This window comes from Cavia porcellus, unplaced genomic scaffold (assembly GCF_034190915.1).
Source record: "Cavia porcellus strain 051 isolate PalLab524CR breed Dunkin Hartley unplaced genomic scaffold, mCavPor4.1 scaffold_7, whole genome shotgun sequence".
Taxonomy (NCBI): domain Eukaryota; kingdom Metazoa; phylum Chordata; class Mammalia; order Rodentia; family Caviidae; genus Cavia; species Cavia porcellus.
In genome coordinates, this window is record NW_026947490.1 from 50,359,638 (window position 1) to 50,374,204 (window position 14,567).

General features: G+C 37.5%; 1 protein-coding gene across 8 annotated transcripts in view; it reads left to right on the plus strand.

Moving 5' to 3' along the window:
* Ddr2 (discoidin domain receptor tyrosine kinase 2) overlaps positions 1-11,473 on the plus strand; it is a 137,259-nt gene extending 125,786 nt beyond the window's left edge. For all 8 annotated transcript variants that reach the window (XM_063253580.1, XM_063253579.1, XM_063253584.1 and 5 more), the window contains 2 exons: positions 476-625; positions 5,177-11,473. In XM_063253580.1, coding sequence (XP_063109650.1) covers positions 476-625; positions 5,177-5,311 — 285 coding nt within the window. In that variant the 3' untranslated portion in view covers positions 5,312-11,473. The remainder of the gene's footprint in view (positions 1-475; positions 626-5,176) is intronic.
* The last annotated feature ends 3,094 nt before the right edge of the window (positions 11,474-14,567 follow it).

Sequence of the window (14,567 nt, forward strand, 5' to 3'; positions counted from 1 at the left end):
AATTACATCTAAATCTGATTGCTATCGCTTGCTAAAATCTTTTTAAGATTGTTACTATCACTGAACTGGAAAATGAGAGTCCCAGATTACAAAGGGATTATACTAGGTGCTTAAATCAGGTTTCTCTGTTTCTAACATAAAAAGAGTTGACTTTGCATTCTCACCTTCTCAGGACATCTTTGCAAGCCTACCTGATAGCAAGGCCGACTTACTAACACTCCATTGGAAAGTCTGATGGTTTATGGTAGCTTTCCTTAAGCTCTTGGGTCTCATCTTCAAAAGCAGAACTAAGCCGAAAACAGGAGGATGTCCCATGACATGGCCTCACATTGTCACTTCCAGATCCTCCACCCAGATTTTGGCAGTTTCAGTATTGCTTGATGGTGGTAGGGAAAGGGCAATCCATTCTAGATTATGAGAACATAACCTTTTTCTTGTGCACAGGGATTCTAATTTTACTTTTTCTTATGTGCAGGGCAAATTCACCACAGCGAGTGATGTGTGGGCCTTTGGGGTGACTCTGTGGGAGACTTTCACTTTTTGTCAAGAGCAGCCGTATTCTCAGCTGTCAGATGAACAGGTTATTGAGAATACCGGAGAGTTCTTTCGAGACCAAGGGAGGCAGGTAAGAACTGCTGGGGTGGTTGGAAATGGATTTGGATCCTCCCAGAAGATGAAGAAAGGAAAGTTCTAATTTAGTGGGATAGACCCGAGCTGAATGATGGGCTATCTGATCACAGTCTTTTGTCACTATGGTTCAGATTACGTGAAAGACCAAAGTCATCCCCAGGCAGTCATGTATTCTGCTTTATCAGTGGTGTCTACCCAGTGATTCTTGGAAAGCAAGAAAGGCCATGTCAGGTTTCTCCTCAACACAAAGGTAGCAGGAAACAAAATCTTACCTTTTTGAACAATAGTTCTATTTCTTGATTTAGAGCATTGATTTGGCTTCCTGGTTGAAAAGTATATGTGTAAAAAAGAATATAGGATTTGTTAGCATTCATTAAAGGTGCATTGGTACATGTCTGTAATCCAGGCACTCTGGGAGGTTGAGGCAGGAGGATTGCAAAGTTTAAAACTAGCCAGGGCAACTCAGTGAAACTACGCCCAAATTAAAAATAAGGAAAGGGCTGGGGATGTAGCTCAGTGCAAAGACCTTCGATTCCATTCCAAATTCTGAAAAACATTTACAATGTAGCAATATTTCTAGATTTGTATGGTCAGAAATGGACAGGTGTATTCTGGACTTCATTTTCCTGGAAGGCACCTTTGGGCCAATTTAATGATGCTTCTAATGACTCATGGAAAGCTGGGTTCCTTAGATCACAAGGAATCCCAATGCCTAGGCTTCTTAGGTAAGCCTTTTTTGGTTAGCTTAATTTTTAACATTTCTGTGAGATCTGAGGTTTAGAACTCACCAGTAGTAACTAGTTCATTGCATTTCCTCAAAATGACCTGGCTACAGAATACTCTTGGATTAGGTCCCCAGCAGCAGGAATTTAATAATAGCAGGAGTGTGTTCTCTGTGGTTTAAATAGACCAAAACAAACACATGATAAAAGAATGACAAGAACAATGCATAATCTATGCTGCGAAAATGAGAACGGAAACCTATGACTCAATTTTGTCTGGATATTGTATTGGCGATTTTTGTAGCAGGGGTTGTGAATTACCTATTTTGATTGTGATACAGTTGCTTTCTGTAATAACCCAGTGTTCATGAAATAAGCAAACATACCAAGAAAACAAGTTTATTTCTGGGACTGATACATCCCAGCATCCTAGTGAATCTTGAGAGAACCCATAGTTGTGCTCAATTAGAAAATATTCTTACCCACCATGCTCCAAATTTGAGTGTGTCTTAGAAGTACAGGCAAAAGTAGGAATATTGCAAGCCTTTCAGTATTCCTCAATATATTCAGTGACTGAAATGCTAGAGAGAATCTTTATTATATAAAACAAAATTTTACTATCAAACATTCAACAAAGTAAGGCATGCCCTCCTATCCTTTCATGTTCACTTTACTTTAAAAATTTTCTTTCTTCTAAGGGCTGGGGAAGTAGCACAGTGCCTGCCTGGCAAATGTGAGGTCATGAGTTCAATCCCTGGTACAAAAAAAGCACATTTATTATATTATATAGTTTTTCTTACTTAGTGCTAAAGTGTTACATGTTAATGATTGGTGTTATATTTTTCAATTTCATAAGAAAACACTGTTTGTCAGTTGACAGAAATTTTACCTTTAATGATCTCCACGATTTTATCTTTCTCAGTTCTAGATAACTTTTTAAAACAAGTCCATTGATTTCTTTCTTCTCCAGATGCTAGTGGTACACCAAATACACATTATGACTGATGATTGTCAAATAGTAAAGTCATACATTTGACTGAAGCCATTCCAAAGCCAATCTTACCTTTAGGTGCTAAATAAAATTCTCATTTATAACCATAGTGCTGCTCAATTTAAAATACGAAAAATGATTAATTACATTTGTATTTTATTACATTTTGCTTAATGTAACTGCTATTAACTTTGTTATTATTATTATTATTATTATTATTTTGGTACTGGGAATCCAACTCACGACCTTGTGCTTGCCAGGTAGGCATTTATGCTGCTGAGCTATGTCCCCAGTCTAATTTTATTATTTAAATTCAATATTCAAATTTTAAAAGTTTATCCTTGGAATGCAGGAACAGTAATTTCTCAACACTATCAATGGTTAAATGGATTCTGTGGTGACTAGCCTGAACCAGTGTTAGCCAACTCATTTTCAAATGGCATTGTTTACCTATTGAACACAGCAGATATGATGCAGAAGAAGAAATCTCAGTACCGTAGAACCCAGAAAGATTTTTACACTTAGTATCCCTAGCTTAAATAAATCTGGGTATTTTAAGTAAGTCTTTAAATAAGTCTGGGTGTTTTCAGTTGAAGACAAAGGATTTAAGAAATCAAAAATTTCAATAATCTAAAAACGTACTTGACATCCTTCCTTTCAGTTTTATATTAAGATGTGAATAATTCCCAGGTGGCATTTTTCTTACAGGCTTATGGTCTAAATGGAATTAAATAACCAAAACATCAAATGCAATCTTGAAAGCTTATTTGTGTGATGTTAAAAAGGCAAACAAAATTCTATAGATGTAATATTAATTATTATGAAACAGCTTCAATTATGTGCCAGGTTTTCAAGTCTTATAAGACTTGAAAAAGGGCAACTAATAATTTAAGTTATTATTTCTATTTTATTGATATCTGTTGACTAAAAGTGCATATATGTTTTTTAAATTATTTAACAACCATCTCAAAAGGGCTTGGCAGTTTTAAATTCCATCAGTAATATGTGAATATCAATTAGTCTGTACTTTATTTATATTGATAATATTTCTTTTTGAATGTTTGGTATTTTAGTGCCATAGTATCCTGAAACGTGCTGAGTGAACGCTTGTCAGACCTAACTTGAGGGTCCAAAAAAGTCATGATTTGCCTGTGAATGTAGAGCTGATGGGTACAGGAAAAAAGCAGATGCTAGGTAAATCCTAGCTTCTCTGATGCATGATGTAGGCTGGTGTTACTGGAGGGGGAGGCAGGGCAGCAGAAGCAGGTTAATGATTAATCAGCCACAGATGCTGGACTCAGCAAAGGCAATGATAGGTGAGAAATTTAGTTATGGTTCAGGAATATGTCATTGTGAGGTGAGATAAGAATGTACAGAGACTGATTTAATTTAAAAATTTTATTACAATGAAAGACAGTTCCATTAACCCTCCTCCAAGTACCCCCATCCTCACTTTGAACACACTTACCCATTCTTCTGGGCACTTTCTGAAGCACTTCTGGAGGCCCCCTTTCATGAGTGTTTTCATGAGGTGTGATTAAAAAAACATGAATGCTGGTGCTGTGTGCTATTTAACTAAAAGACAAGGCTTATAAAAACATCCTGGTATGATTTAAGCCACCTTGTTGGCCAGATCTGACACTGCACAACCTCTGGCTCTTCTCCAAGTTAAAATGACCATGAAAGGTAAACATTTTGAATCAATTTAGAACATTGCAGCAGCCACAACAATGCAACTAATGACAATCACAAAAAAGAATTTACAGAACTTCTGCAGAAAATGGCAAGAATAATGAGATAAGTGGAGTAAAGGGTAGTATTTTGAGCAGCAGGATAAAAATGGCAGTGTATCTTTTACAGTAATCAATTTTTAAAATTTAAGCATTGGGGGTGTGAGTGCTACACTGGCCTAGGGGTGGAGCCAGGACAGGATCTAATGTAATACCATATTTAATATTCTAATCTTCTGTACCAAGATATAAAAAAAAAACATGTATAACAGGGGGGCAGCAATAGATCATAGGCACAAAAAAGTGATCTGGGAGTCAACAGAATAGTATCTTTTTTTTGGTACCAGAGAACAAACTCATGACCTCACACTTGTCAGGCAGGTGCTTATGCTGCTAAGCTAAATCGCTGGCCCCAGAGTACTATCTTATTTGAAATAATCTATAATTGGAATTTCAGAGTAGAATCTTAAACTGTAATTCAGACCAGGACTAGAGATGGGGTAAAGGCACTGACCTGGTGTATGTTAAAAGGCACAAAGCTAAGGGTCGGGGACTTAACTCAGTCGCATAAGTGCCTACCTGACAAATGTGAGGGGCGTCAGTTCAATTCCCATACAAAAAAAAAAAAAAAAAGCAGAGGGCTAATCTGTCCTACATGGGGCCAGTGCAGGGGAGGAGAAGCACAGAGAACGTTATGGTGAGGAATTACATGGCTACATTATGCATCCTAGTTTCTGCATCTAAGATTTTATGTCAATCAAGAAACTGAAGTAGAACATAGAAAGTTTCTATGTCTGCCATGACTGGTTCAACCAAGACAAACCTTCATACAGGGAGATCAAATATGATCTTCTATAGAATATGTGCTCCATTTTTTCTTCAATTTCACCTTTTATAAGAAGGCAGGAGCCAAAATAATGCTCTACTCCAGACAACTAGAGAAGGGGTGGTTGTGAGTTAGAACTCCTGCGAATAAGAAGAACGGACATGACACCCATGGCACTAATCAAGTCTAAGAACACAGAGAGGGGAAAAATTGAGCAATGACACAGTCTTCTTCTTTCTCTTAATATTTTTTTCTTTTTAACATTCTGTTTCCAAAGACTTACCTCCCTCAACCAGCCATTTGCCCTGACTCTGTGTATAAGCTGATGCTGAGCTGCTGGCGAAGAGACACCAAACACCGCCCGTCGTTCCAAGAAATCCACCTTCTGCTCCTTCAGCAAGCCAACGGGTGATGCTGTCAGTGCCTGCCAATGTCCCGATGGCCCGAGTCCTCACAAGACCTACCACTCATCCATGGACACTAAGCCACTCTCCTGGACACTTGGTGGACCTGAAGGACAGAGGCTTGTTTGCTTTGTGTGCGCTCTCTCCCTCTCCCCTGACTCTACTTCCCCACTCCATATCACTGACTCATATATACTTTTTTTTTACATTAAAGAACTAAAAAAGAAAAAAAAGTTTAGGATAAATAAAATATAGTAAAACTTTTACTTGATATAACAAGTGTTAGTTAGCAAAGGCTAGAAAATTCAGGTAATTTATAAAGGTTAAATAGGCTTATGTTTATAAATGTGCAGATTTGACAATATTTTTTCTATGTCACCTTTTATAAAGTATCTTCAGAAAGGAAAGCTTGAAGTATGCTAGTATCTTGGAAAACATGAGATGAGGCATAAGGAAAGAACTTGGTAGCCATGGAGAATCTGTGGACTCAGCATGGAACAACTAATCAAATATGGTTTTCTGATTTGGTCTCTGGACACACTGCACCCTGTTTTTCCTTTCCTGTCAAAGCATATGGTACATTCTTGAAGAGTCTTAGGTTCTTGGAATGGCTACTTTCCTCATTACGGGCAGGTTCAGAGTTGAAGTTTGGTTGTGAAACTGCAGAGATGTAGATAGGAAAGATTGTTGCAAGGTTGCAAGGTTGTAGGAAACAGAACTGTAATTACAATTCCTGAATGGAAGAATTCTTGAATAGCTACTAGACATAGGAAGGGAACTCTACAGAGGATAGTTAACAGGTATATGCTTATTATTCATTTGTGAGGATCTTTTTTGTCTTGTTATGATATTTTCAAGTATATATTTTAATGAAATTCTGATTTTTTAAATCAGCAACTCCTGATTGTTTTCGGTAGGTTGATAGGAGGTCCCTTGGCCCTTCTTGCTCAAATCTATCAATTTTAATGGATGAAACCTGAGGGATACATGCACTGGGAGTTGAACTTCTCAGGCATAAATATCCAATGGCCATGTATAGCAGGAAGTAGGATCTGCTCTGAGTGTCCCCAAAAGGTTGATGTAGGACCAATAAAAGGAAGCTACAGGAAATCTTCATAGGGAAGACATCGTCAGAGTCTGAACATTGAAGGACAAATGGGCTTGGCCACAGATATGGGGAGTCCTTTGTCACTGACAAGGGTCAGGTATAGGCTGAGAAATTATGCAAGAAACATGGAGGTTTTCAAACACAAGACAGATGGCTGTATGAGAAAATATTTAATGTCTTTCTTACCCTAAAATTCTTTGATTTTAGCATGGTACACCATGAGCATCCACTGCTATGCATAGTGTATATGCTCTTGCTTATGGTATGAAGTGACCAGCAGAAAATCATGAGGCTCTGGTCTCACAATTCATGGAAATGAATGCAGTGTTGAGTAGAAGTCTCTTTACAGCAGAATCTGAGCTTTGATCCCCCATGAATCGGCAGATTCTATGGAAAGCTGGAAAAGGGGACTCTTAATTTCCATTGAGGAAAAACCAGGAAATATTACAGATAATTCTCCCAAAGAAATTATCTTGCTTCCTCAGGTCTGCTTCTACGGCTTGCCCATTTCACCTTCTCCACGCTCTTGAGAATTTGAGTGCTGCCCTATTCAGCCTTAGCATAAATCTAAATCCCCGAGTCTCATTTTGCAGATCCTGTTCTGACTGTAGCCAACACATGTCCTTCATGGGAATCCCATGATTCTGTACTTTATAGTTTCTTCCAGGATTAACTGGAGAAATCAGTGATTGAGAGGAGAGAGCATCACTTTGAGAACTTTGATCCTCTTTTTGAACTGAAGCAAGTGTACCATCTTGGGCAAGTCACTTTATTTCTCTGAATTTTGTTTGCTTATCTGTAAATTAAGAAAATTGAATTGGATGGTCTTATAGTCTCTTCTAGTTCTGATATGTTCAGTGTTTGCTGGAAAACTCATATGGATTTAGCAATCTTGTTATTGTCTGCTTTGAAAATTAGGGCCAGTAAAAAAGGTCACAGGGAGTATAATGGTACTAATTCTGACACTTTCATTTGTATATTGCTGTGTAGTTACCAGGTGTTAACATATACATTATCTCATTTACTACGTTAAAGTTCAAATATGTACGCTTACAAAACTGGTTCACTCTAATTTCAATCTGTTAGCTTCCTTAGAATTAGAAGGACTTGAAAACAAGACCTGTGAGCTGTTCTCCTTTATCCTTTAGGCCTCAGGAAAGGTTACATCCAGACCATGTCATGAGTTCTTAGGCAGCAAGAGAAAACAGTATCATTTTATCTTCCTTTGTCTAACATTGCTCCAGGGTTTTACTTTTTAGGGTTGTGTTCCAACTCATTGTATTGAATGATCTCATATTTTCAAATTATATAAATTGAAATAGAATATCTGTATTTCCCTGACTTTGAGTCACAGAAATACTTTGTTTTAGATGGCTCAGAAATATGTATTGTCATATACAAGTATCCTTTTGGGCATAAATAAGGTATTGCCTTCTGCCATTGAGATGTTTATATTATAAACACAGGCTTACCTTCTAATAAATCATTCTCAGACTTTAGCAGCACAACTCTGAGCGACTCAACAGAGTAAGTGGTAGTCTTAGTATGTAGAATTAAAAAGTAGCTCAAATTGAAATTAAGGGTATGGAACTAGGATTTGTTTGGAAAAGAAGATAGGTAAATGGATGAGAAACTATGGAGTTTGGTCATCTTTGCAGTAAATTATCCTCTTCATGGTATATAGGAATCACTGCATGTCACCATGTGTTTTGGGATTGTCAGATCCAAATTTGTGCATCTGCTGATCCATATGTGGGCGGCTAGATGCAAATGTTGACACATATGTCTCTTGTGTGACCAGGCAGGAAAAGAAATGCCCAAAGGGAGCTTGTGGTTTTAAGGTGTGAAAAAAAATCACTCAAGGATGTTCAAGGGTATGTAACAAAGAAAGTTTTGTGTAAGTGGGGAGCAAAACAAAAACAACAAAAACAAAAAGAAAAGTGGACATGTGAATGTGTGTATGTGTAGACTGGGAGGCTGGAGAGGGCCGGAAAGGCGAGGCGAGGCATGAGGCGAGGTGGTGAGAATGCTCGGGAAGGGAAGAGGTGGGGAAGACAGTCAAGGGTAAGCAAGGTGGAAACCAGCGACCGGGAGCTGATGGACTCCATGATGAAGCACTGAGCAAATCTCTGAAGGGAGACCCGATGGAAGCTAGAAAAAGTAAGTGACTCGGAGATAAAATGTGAATGGTGAAAGAAGAAATGCAGGGTGATAGAGACTGTAAGAAGTATTCAAAAATGAAAAGTCAGGTGCAGTATATGGAATGGAAGGTTTTTGTTTGTTTTTGAGTTTTAAGGAAGGGCATATCCAGCCTGGGATATGGTTCAGGGGCACAGCACCTGCCTGGCAAGCACGAGGTCCTGAGTTTGATTCCAAATACCAAAAAAACCCAAACAGGTGTGTGTGGGAGGGAATATCCTTCATTAATACAAAACCACACAATCCCCAAAGAATGACTTTTTCATTTCAGAGGAAGTGGGTGAGAGAGGCCAGTTGAGTACCTGTGTGTTTTAGACTCAAGTTCTGATGAGAAGAAATCAATTTTTTTTACCTGCACTGGGTTGGCTTTCCAAGTATTGGGGTGACATGGAGACCTAGAGGTGGGGAGTTTAAGATACTGCTTGAATCTTTGTGCTGCCTTCTCTTGCTTTTGTTAAAGCCATTTTCAGTGAGCACAGGTGGACACGGAAACAGTAAGTTAGACGTGGCTAACTGGTGTGATATCTGCACAAAAGGCCCGTGCCACCTGTGAAACGTTGCTTTCAGTCCTATCCAGACTTCCCGCAAGAAAGCCACGATGGAGTGGGGCATGTGTTTTGAGTAAAGGAGAACAGAAGAAAGGAAGTGTGTGAATGAGGCAAAGGAAAGATGTCCCAAGGAAGTATACTAAGACAAAGCAACATCTATTTTGCCCACAACGACAAAAATGAAGAGAACTACAATACATAACTATGAAGTCTTTGATCCTCCATCGAATTCATACAGACCTCTCTATCCTCTGGCAGTGCAGGGTAGGTTCCTAATGTTTCTGGACTATGTCAATCTTGATCCACTCTGGGAAATCCTTTTGAAGTGAGATTTCACATTTTAAACAAATAGAAGCCTGCCACTGCCACTTGGTCACTCCATTGCCACCTGCTGAATTAGAAAGGGAAAAGGCAGGGATGGTGAATGGAGATGCAATTTCTGGCATTTTGTATTCCCTGCTCCAATTAGCTGCAATATTTGGTGGCAGCAGAATGGTTTAGTTGTATATCTTTTTTGGGAACTTGTTATCTTGAAATAATTTTAGACTCACAGGAAGTTAAAAAAATACAGAGCAGCCTTTCCCTCGATCTAGTTTTTCCTTGTTGATAATATTTTATGGTCTATTTTAAACTATGGAAAAAATAGCTCATTTTGAACTATTTTCAAAACCAGAAAATGGCCATTAGTGTACCACTACCTAAATTACAGACTTTACCTGGATATCACGTTTTTCCACAAGTGTTAATATAGTTGCAGTTTTTTCCCCCCTGATTTATAACTAGGCTTTGTTTGGATGGAACATGAAAGATAAGATCTGGGTTACCTGTTCCGTTATCAATGAGAAATATCAAGCCTAACCTGGTTATAAATTTTAAGGTTTGTTTAGATTTGAAATAATCCAAAACGTAGAAGGTAATCAAAAGTAGTAAGTCCATAGTTTATTGAGTAGAGAGCCAGACACAGAAGGAAATTCTAGGTACTGTAGTTTCTGCATTTCCTACTGAGGGACTTTCATGGAAGGAAAGGCAAGTACTCTACAGTGAACCAGTATTGTGGCCAAGAGTTGGGTGGCACTTATTCAGCAGCACCAGACACAGGTTGTGGAAGGGACAGAATACAATGCTATAGATTTCTGATGTGTGACAAAACATTTTTTTTTAGAGTAAAGTTTCATTTTTTAAAATATATACTTTTAATTGGAATAGCAGCCACATTGGACCAAATCAAATGCAAACACAGCCCTAACCTGGGGAAATGTTGAAACTCTGGTTCTGTGAATTACGGTTCTGTGAATTTTAAGTCACCCTATTCAAGACTGCAGGAGTGTGTCTTGTAAACTTCTGAGCACATTTGTGAACTCTTGCTGAATATTTTGTAACTGTTGTTTTTGAATGAATAAAAGATGGAGGGAAAAGTTGTTATCTAGCAGAATGAATCTAAGGAAAAATTTCTCTGCTTTAACTTAAATGGTTTATTTTGAAACAAGAAGAAAATGCCCAGACTTGTACCAGGTGCAGTATATCTTCCATTTGTATACTTGGTGATGATAAACCTGATCAGTGGGAATGGTTCATTCTTTGTAGTAGACAGTACTGCGGATTATCTTAATAGGGCATCAGATCAAAAACAGAGACCAGACTCTGGCTCTAAACCCAGCACATTTGATATAAGTGTTTTAGTTTTTACCTGTAGATACCTTGTTTACAACTTTAGGTCCCCAATAGAAATGGGATCTGAATCTCAAGGTAGCCCATGTTCATAACTGTATGTCCAGAAACTGTATAAATAATCATAACTGTGTATCCAGGAAGAATTTGAACACACACACACACACACACACACACACACACACACACACACATGTAATTACTTTCAGGGCAAAACCATTTTCCTAAAGAGAGGTTTTGAAACAATTGAGTTTCGAGGATTCCTGCAAACACTAAGTTTCTATCTAACCTTATTTTTAATAGTTATTTACTTTAATGCTATTTTAGTCATCTCCTACTGTCTGCTGGTGACACCTTTTGAGGACTGAGTTTATGCAGCTGTGTAGTATGCTTTCTGATGATGAAATATCTGGGCTTTATCCTGCAGACTTTGGAGGATCATGTGTGTTGTCAAGGGGCAAACAGCAAATGGATTTAATTTCTGCTTAAAACTATCCTAGACATTCCAAAATAGAGTATGTAAAATTTTTCTGTATTAGAAAAAGAAACGTGATACCAATTGTATATTTTCTTTTCTTTATTTATTCTCTGTAAGTCTGTCAGATGATAAATTGTAAATAACAGTGATTAAAGAATCATGCTACTGATGGATCCTTCTCGGCTTTGTTACCTTTCCTCCTTACATCATTTTTGGCGAAGTGATGGGATGTGAAGACACAGCTGCGGGTATATTTGGTGTGAACATCTGTTTCTTGGGACTATCAAACAGTGGTTATTGAAACAGGCTTCTAACATAGTCATTGACTGTTATTGGAAGAAAAATATTTTGATTTCTGACACTATAAAGATGTGCCCACATTACTTGGCTCAGTTTTGGGGAATACAGTCCAGAGACAAACAGGGATCCTTTTTGCAACCATTGCAGTGTTGTCTTATTGATACACAGAAATTCCTGCTAAATCTAAACACAGTCTGTCTCAGGCTCTCGATACATGTACGAAACAAGAAAAAAATGCACAACCAGAATATAGTCTCCATAATAGAAATTAAGATGAAATCACCCCAAAGAACACATTTTACCCAAAGAAGTTTATGTTTTAACTCAGATTAACTCAGATTTCTGAGTAACATAATACATTTCTTTCAGCAATGGTTGTGGTAGGTAAAGAGAATAGACAGGAATGCAAAAGAACCAGGGGACACATGACTGTGCAGAGACTCTGAAGTCTCTGGTTTGGTTTTAGGGATTCAGGTAGCAGAGTGGTGGGAAGCGCAATGGAGCAAGGATGGAAAGCCGAACAAGGACAGCAGAGGTGTTTTTGGAAATGTACAATACTATTGTCAATACCCATAGCCAGGGTTTAAATGTAAGGATGAATGAAATAAATATATCAGTATATTATATACTGATGTTATCTGTATATGACATATACACATATACGTGGTGGGAAGATTTAAATTTAAAATAAAATTTACTACAGCAAAAGACACATTACCACCAAACTCCCTCAGAAAACCCCCTCACTTGAAATACACTTACCATCCTATTATTTTTGTCACTTTTTGAAGTAGTTCTTCATACTATTTTTTCATGAGTGTCTTTTTCATGGTTGCCTCAATGTCCTGAATCAATTAAAAATGTTTATACCAATTTCTGTTAAATAAAGTATTATGATCTCTTATCCATTAGATTTAGCACTGTGTAGCTTTTGCCTCATCCCAAGTGAAAACATCCATGAAAGGTAAATGTGTGAATCCATTCGGGACATCAAGGCACCTGTCGCAGGGCAACTGAAGACACTCATGAAAGCTTTCTGGAACTGTTTCAGAAAGTGGCAAGAATGATAGGCTATGTGTGTTCAAAGTGAAAAGGATTAATGGCAGTATGCTTTACAGAAACACATTTTTAAAAATTAAATATTTGCAGTATTTTTGTCATGCTGCATAAAAGAATTTATGTGTACAGACATGCTATGCAATATATAGTTAATAAGGATGGAGATTATCTCTACTCTTATTTAATTCACTACACAGACTATATATTTTGTTTTGAGGACTAATAAACTGACTTACTCCCAACTATAATCTTAACCTCACTTTATATTTGATAAAGAAATGATATATAGTAATATCTTAGTTCATGATTGCTTCTGTTTGCAAACAGAAACAGTAGGCAAAATTTTGCTTCCATTTTTGGACTCTACATAGGGTAATGAACACGACCACAGCCATGTTCCCCAGAATCATGGAGCCAATTCAGTTCACGAACTGAGGTAACCGCTACACTTACATCTGCAAATAGTCCCTTATGTAGCCCTTGTATTCTACATCACACTGATTTCCGCTGTATCAGCAACACACGACATTTTACTATTTTATTTATGGATTGGGCATAATCCTGTCCACTCATCTCTGATTAAAAAAAAAACGTGTTGAAAACAGGTCTATTCTCCTCATCTTTTAACAGTCAAAGCACCTTGAAAGCACCAACTTCAGTTGAAAAAAAGGAACAGGCTGAAGTCTCCTTGCTCAGCAAGGATGGAAGGCACAACAGGGCATAGCCCTCTGGTCTTGTTCTGAAGACTTCTGGCCCTCCCTTAATTCATGTCTATTCTACACCAGCTGTCATCCCAAGGCTGTGGTGACAAAAACTTCTGATGTCTAGATGCTTTTCCTTTCAATGCAGAAATGAATTTTCCTGGGGACATCCACCAACTCACTCTCCTCTCCCTCTCCTTTTGCATGTCACCTTTAGGTGCTAGGACATGTTAAAAGGATTTTTAGATTCTCAAGATTGGGGTTGATTTTTTTTTTTTTTTTTTTTTTTTTTTTTTTGCTTTTCTGGTACTGAGGATTGAAACTTGGACCTTTACAATGAACTATACTCCCAGCCACTTTTTTGTGTTTTTTTTTTGAGACAAGGTTTTGCTGTCACTAAATTGCCCAAAATGGGCTTAAACTTGTGGTCCTCCTGCCACAGCTTTCTAGAATTTTTGGGTTATAGGCACATGCCACCTGGCTAGGAGTGAGGTTAATTTTATTCTTGGACTTTTAGAAAATATCAGTCAACTGTAGCTCTTTACAATGCTAACCATGAGATGAGGAAGTCAGGTTTCACCCAATCATAAGACATTCTTACTTAGAAACTGAATGCTAAAATAATCAGATTTTTTCTTTAAATCGTATAAAAGATTTCTCTTAATTTTTTATCTAGTATAAAAGATAACTAAAAGAGTTGGTGTCAATCCAAACTTCTAAGATAACCAGTATAATTACCTTGATCATTTATAATTACCTTGATCATTTCTTATTGCTGTTCACTAAGAAATTAAAACTTTGAAAGAAATCATTAAGTAAATTAAAGTATGTTTAGTAGATTATAAATGTGCAATGTATTAATGTGCAAGACTGGTTAACAGTCTATTATAAATATAGAAACTAAGAGTAAGCATTAGAAACTTTTACATCAGTTAGATCACGTTTATATGTGTTGACTGTAATACAAATTTGGGGTTTGTAATTTGTTTGCATTTTGCTTTCTATTTTTCCAGTAATCTTTTGTGTGTGCGTTTGCCACAAGTACCCATCTAGAATGGTTCAAAAACAAAAACGAAACACACAATAGCAACGACAAAAAAATAAAATGCCTTACTGCTCAGAATTTGAGAGGCACCGACTTAGATTGCAGCAAACTTTCAGCACTTCAGTTCTGAGATCACCTAATTCTGTGCCACATTCCTT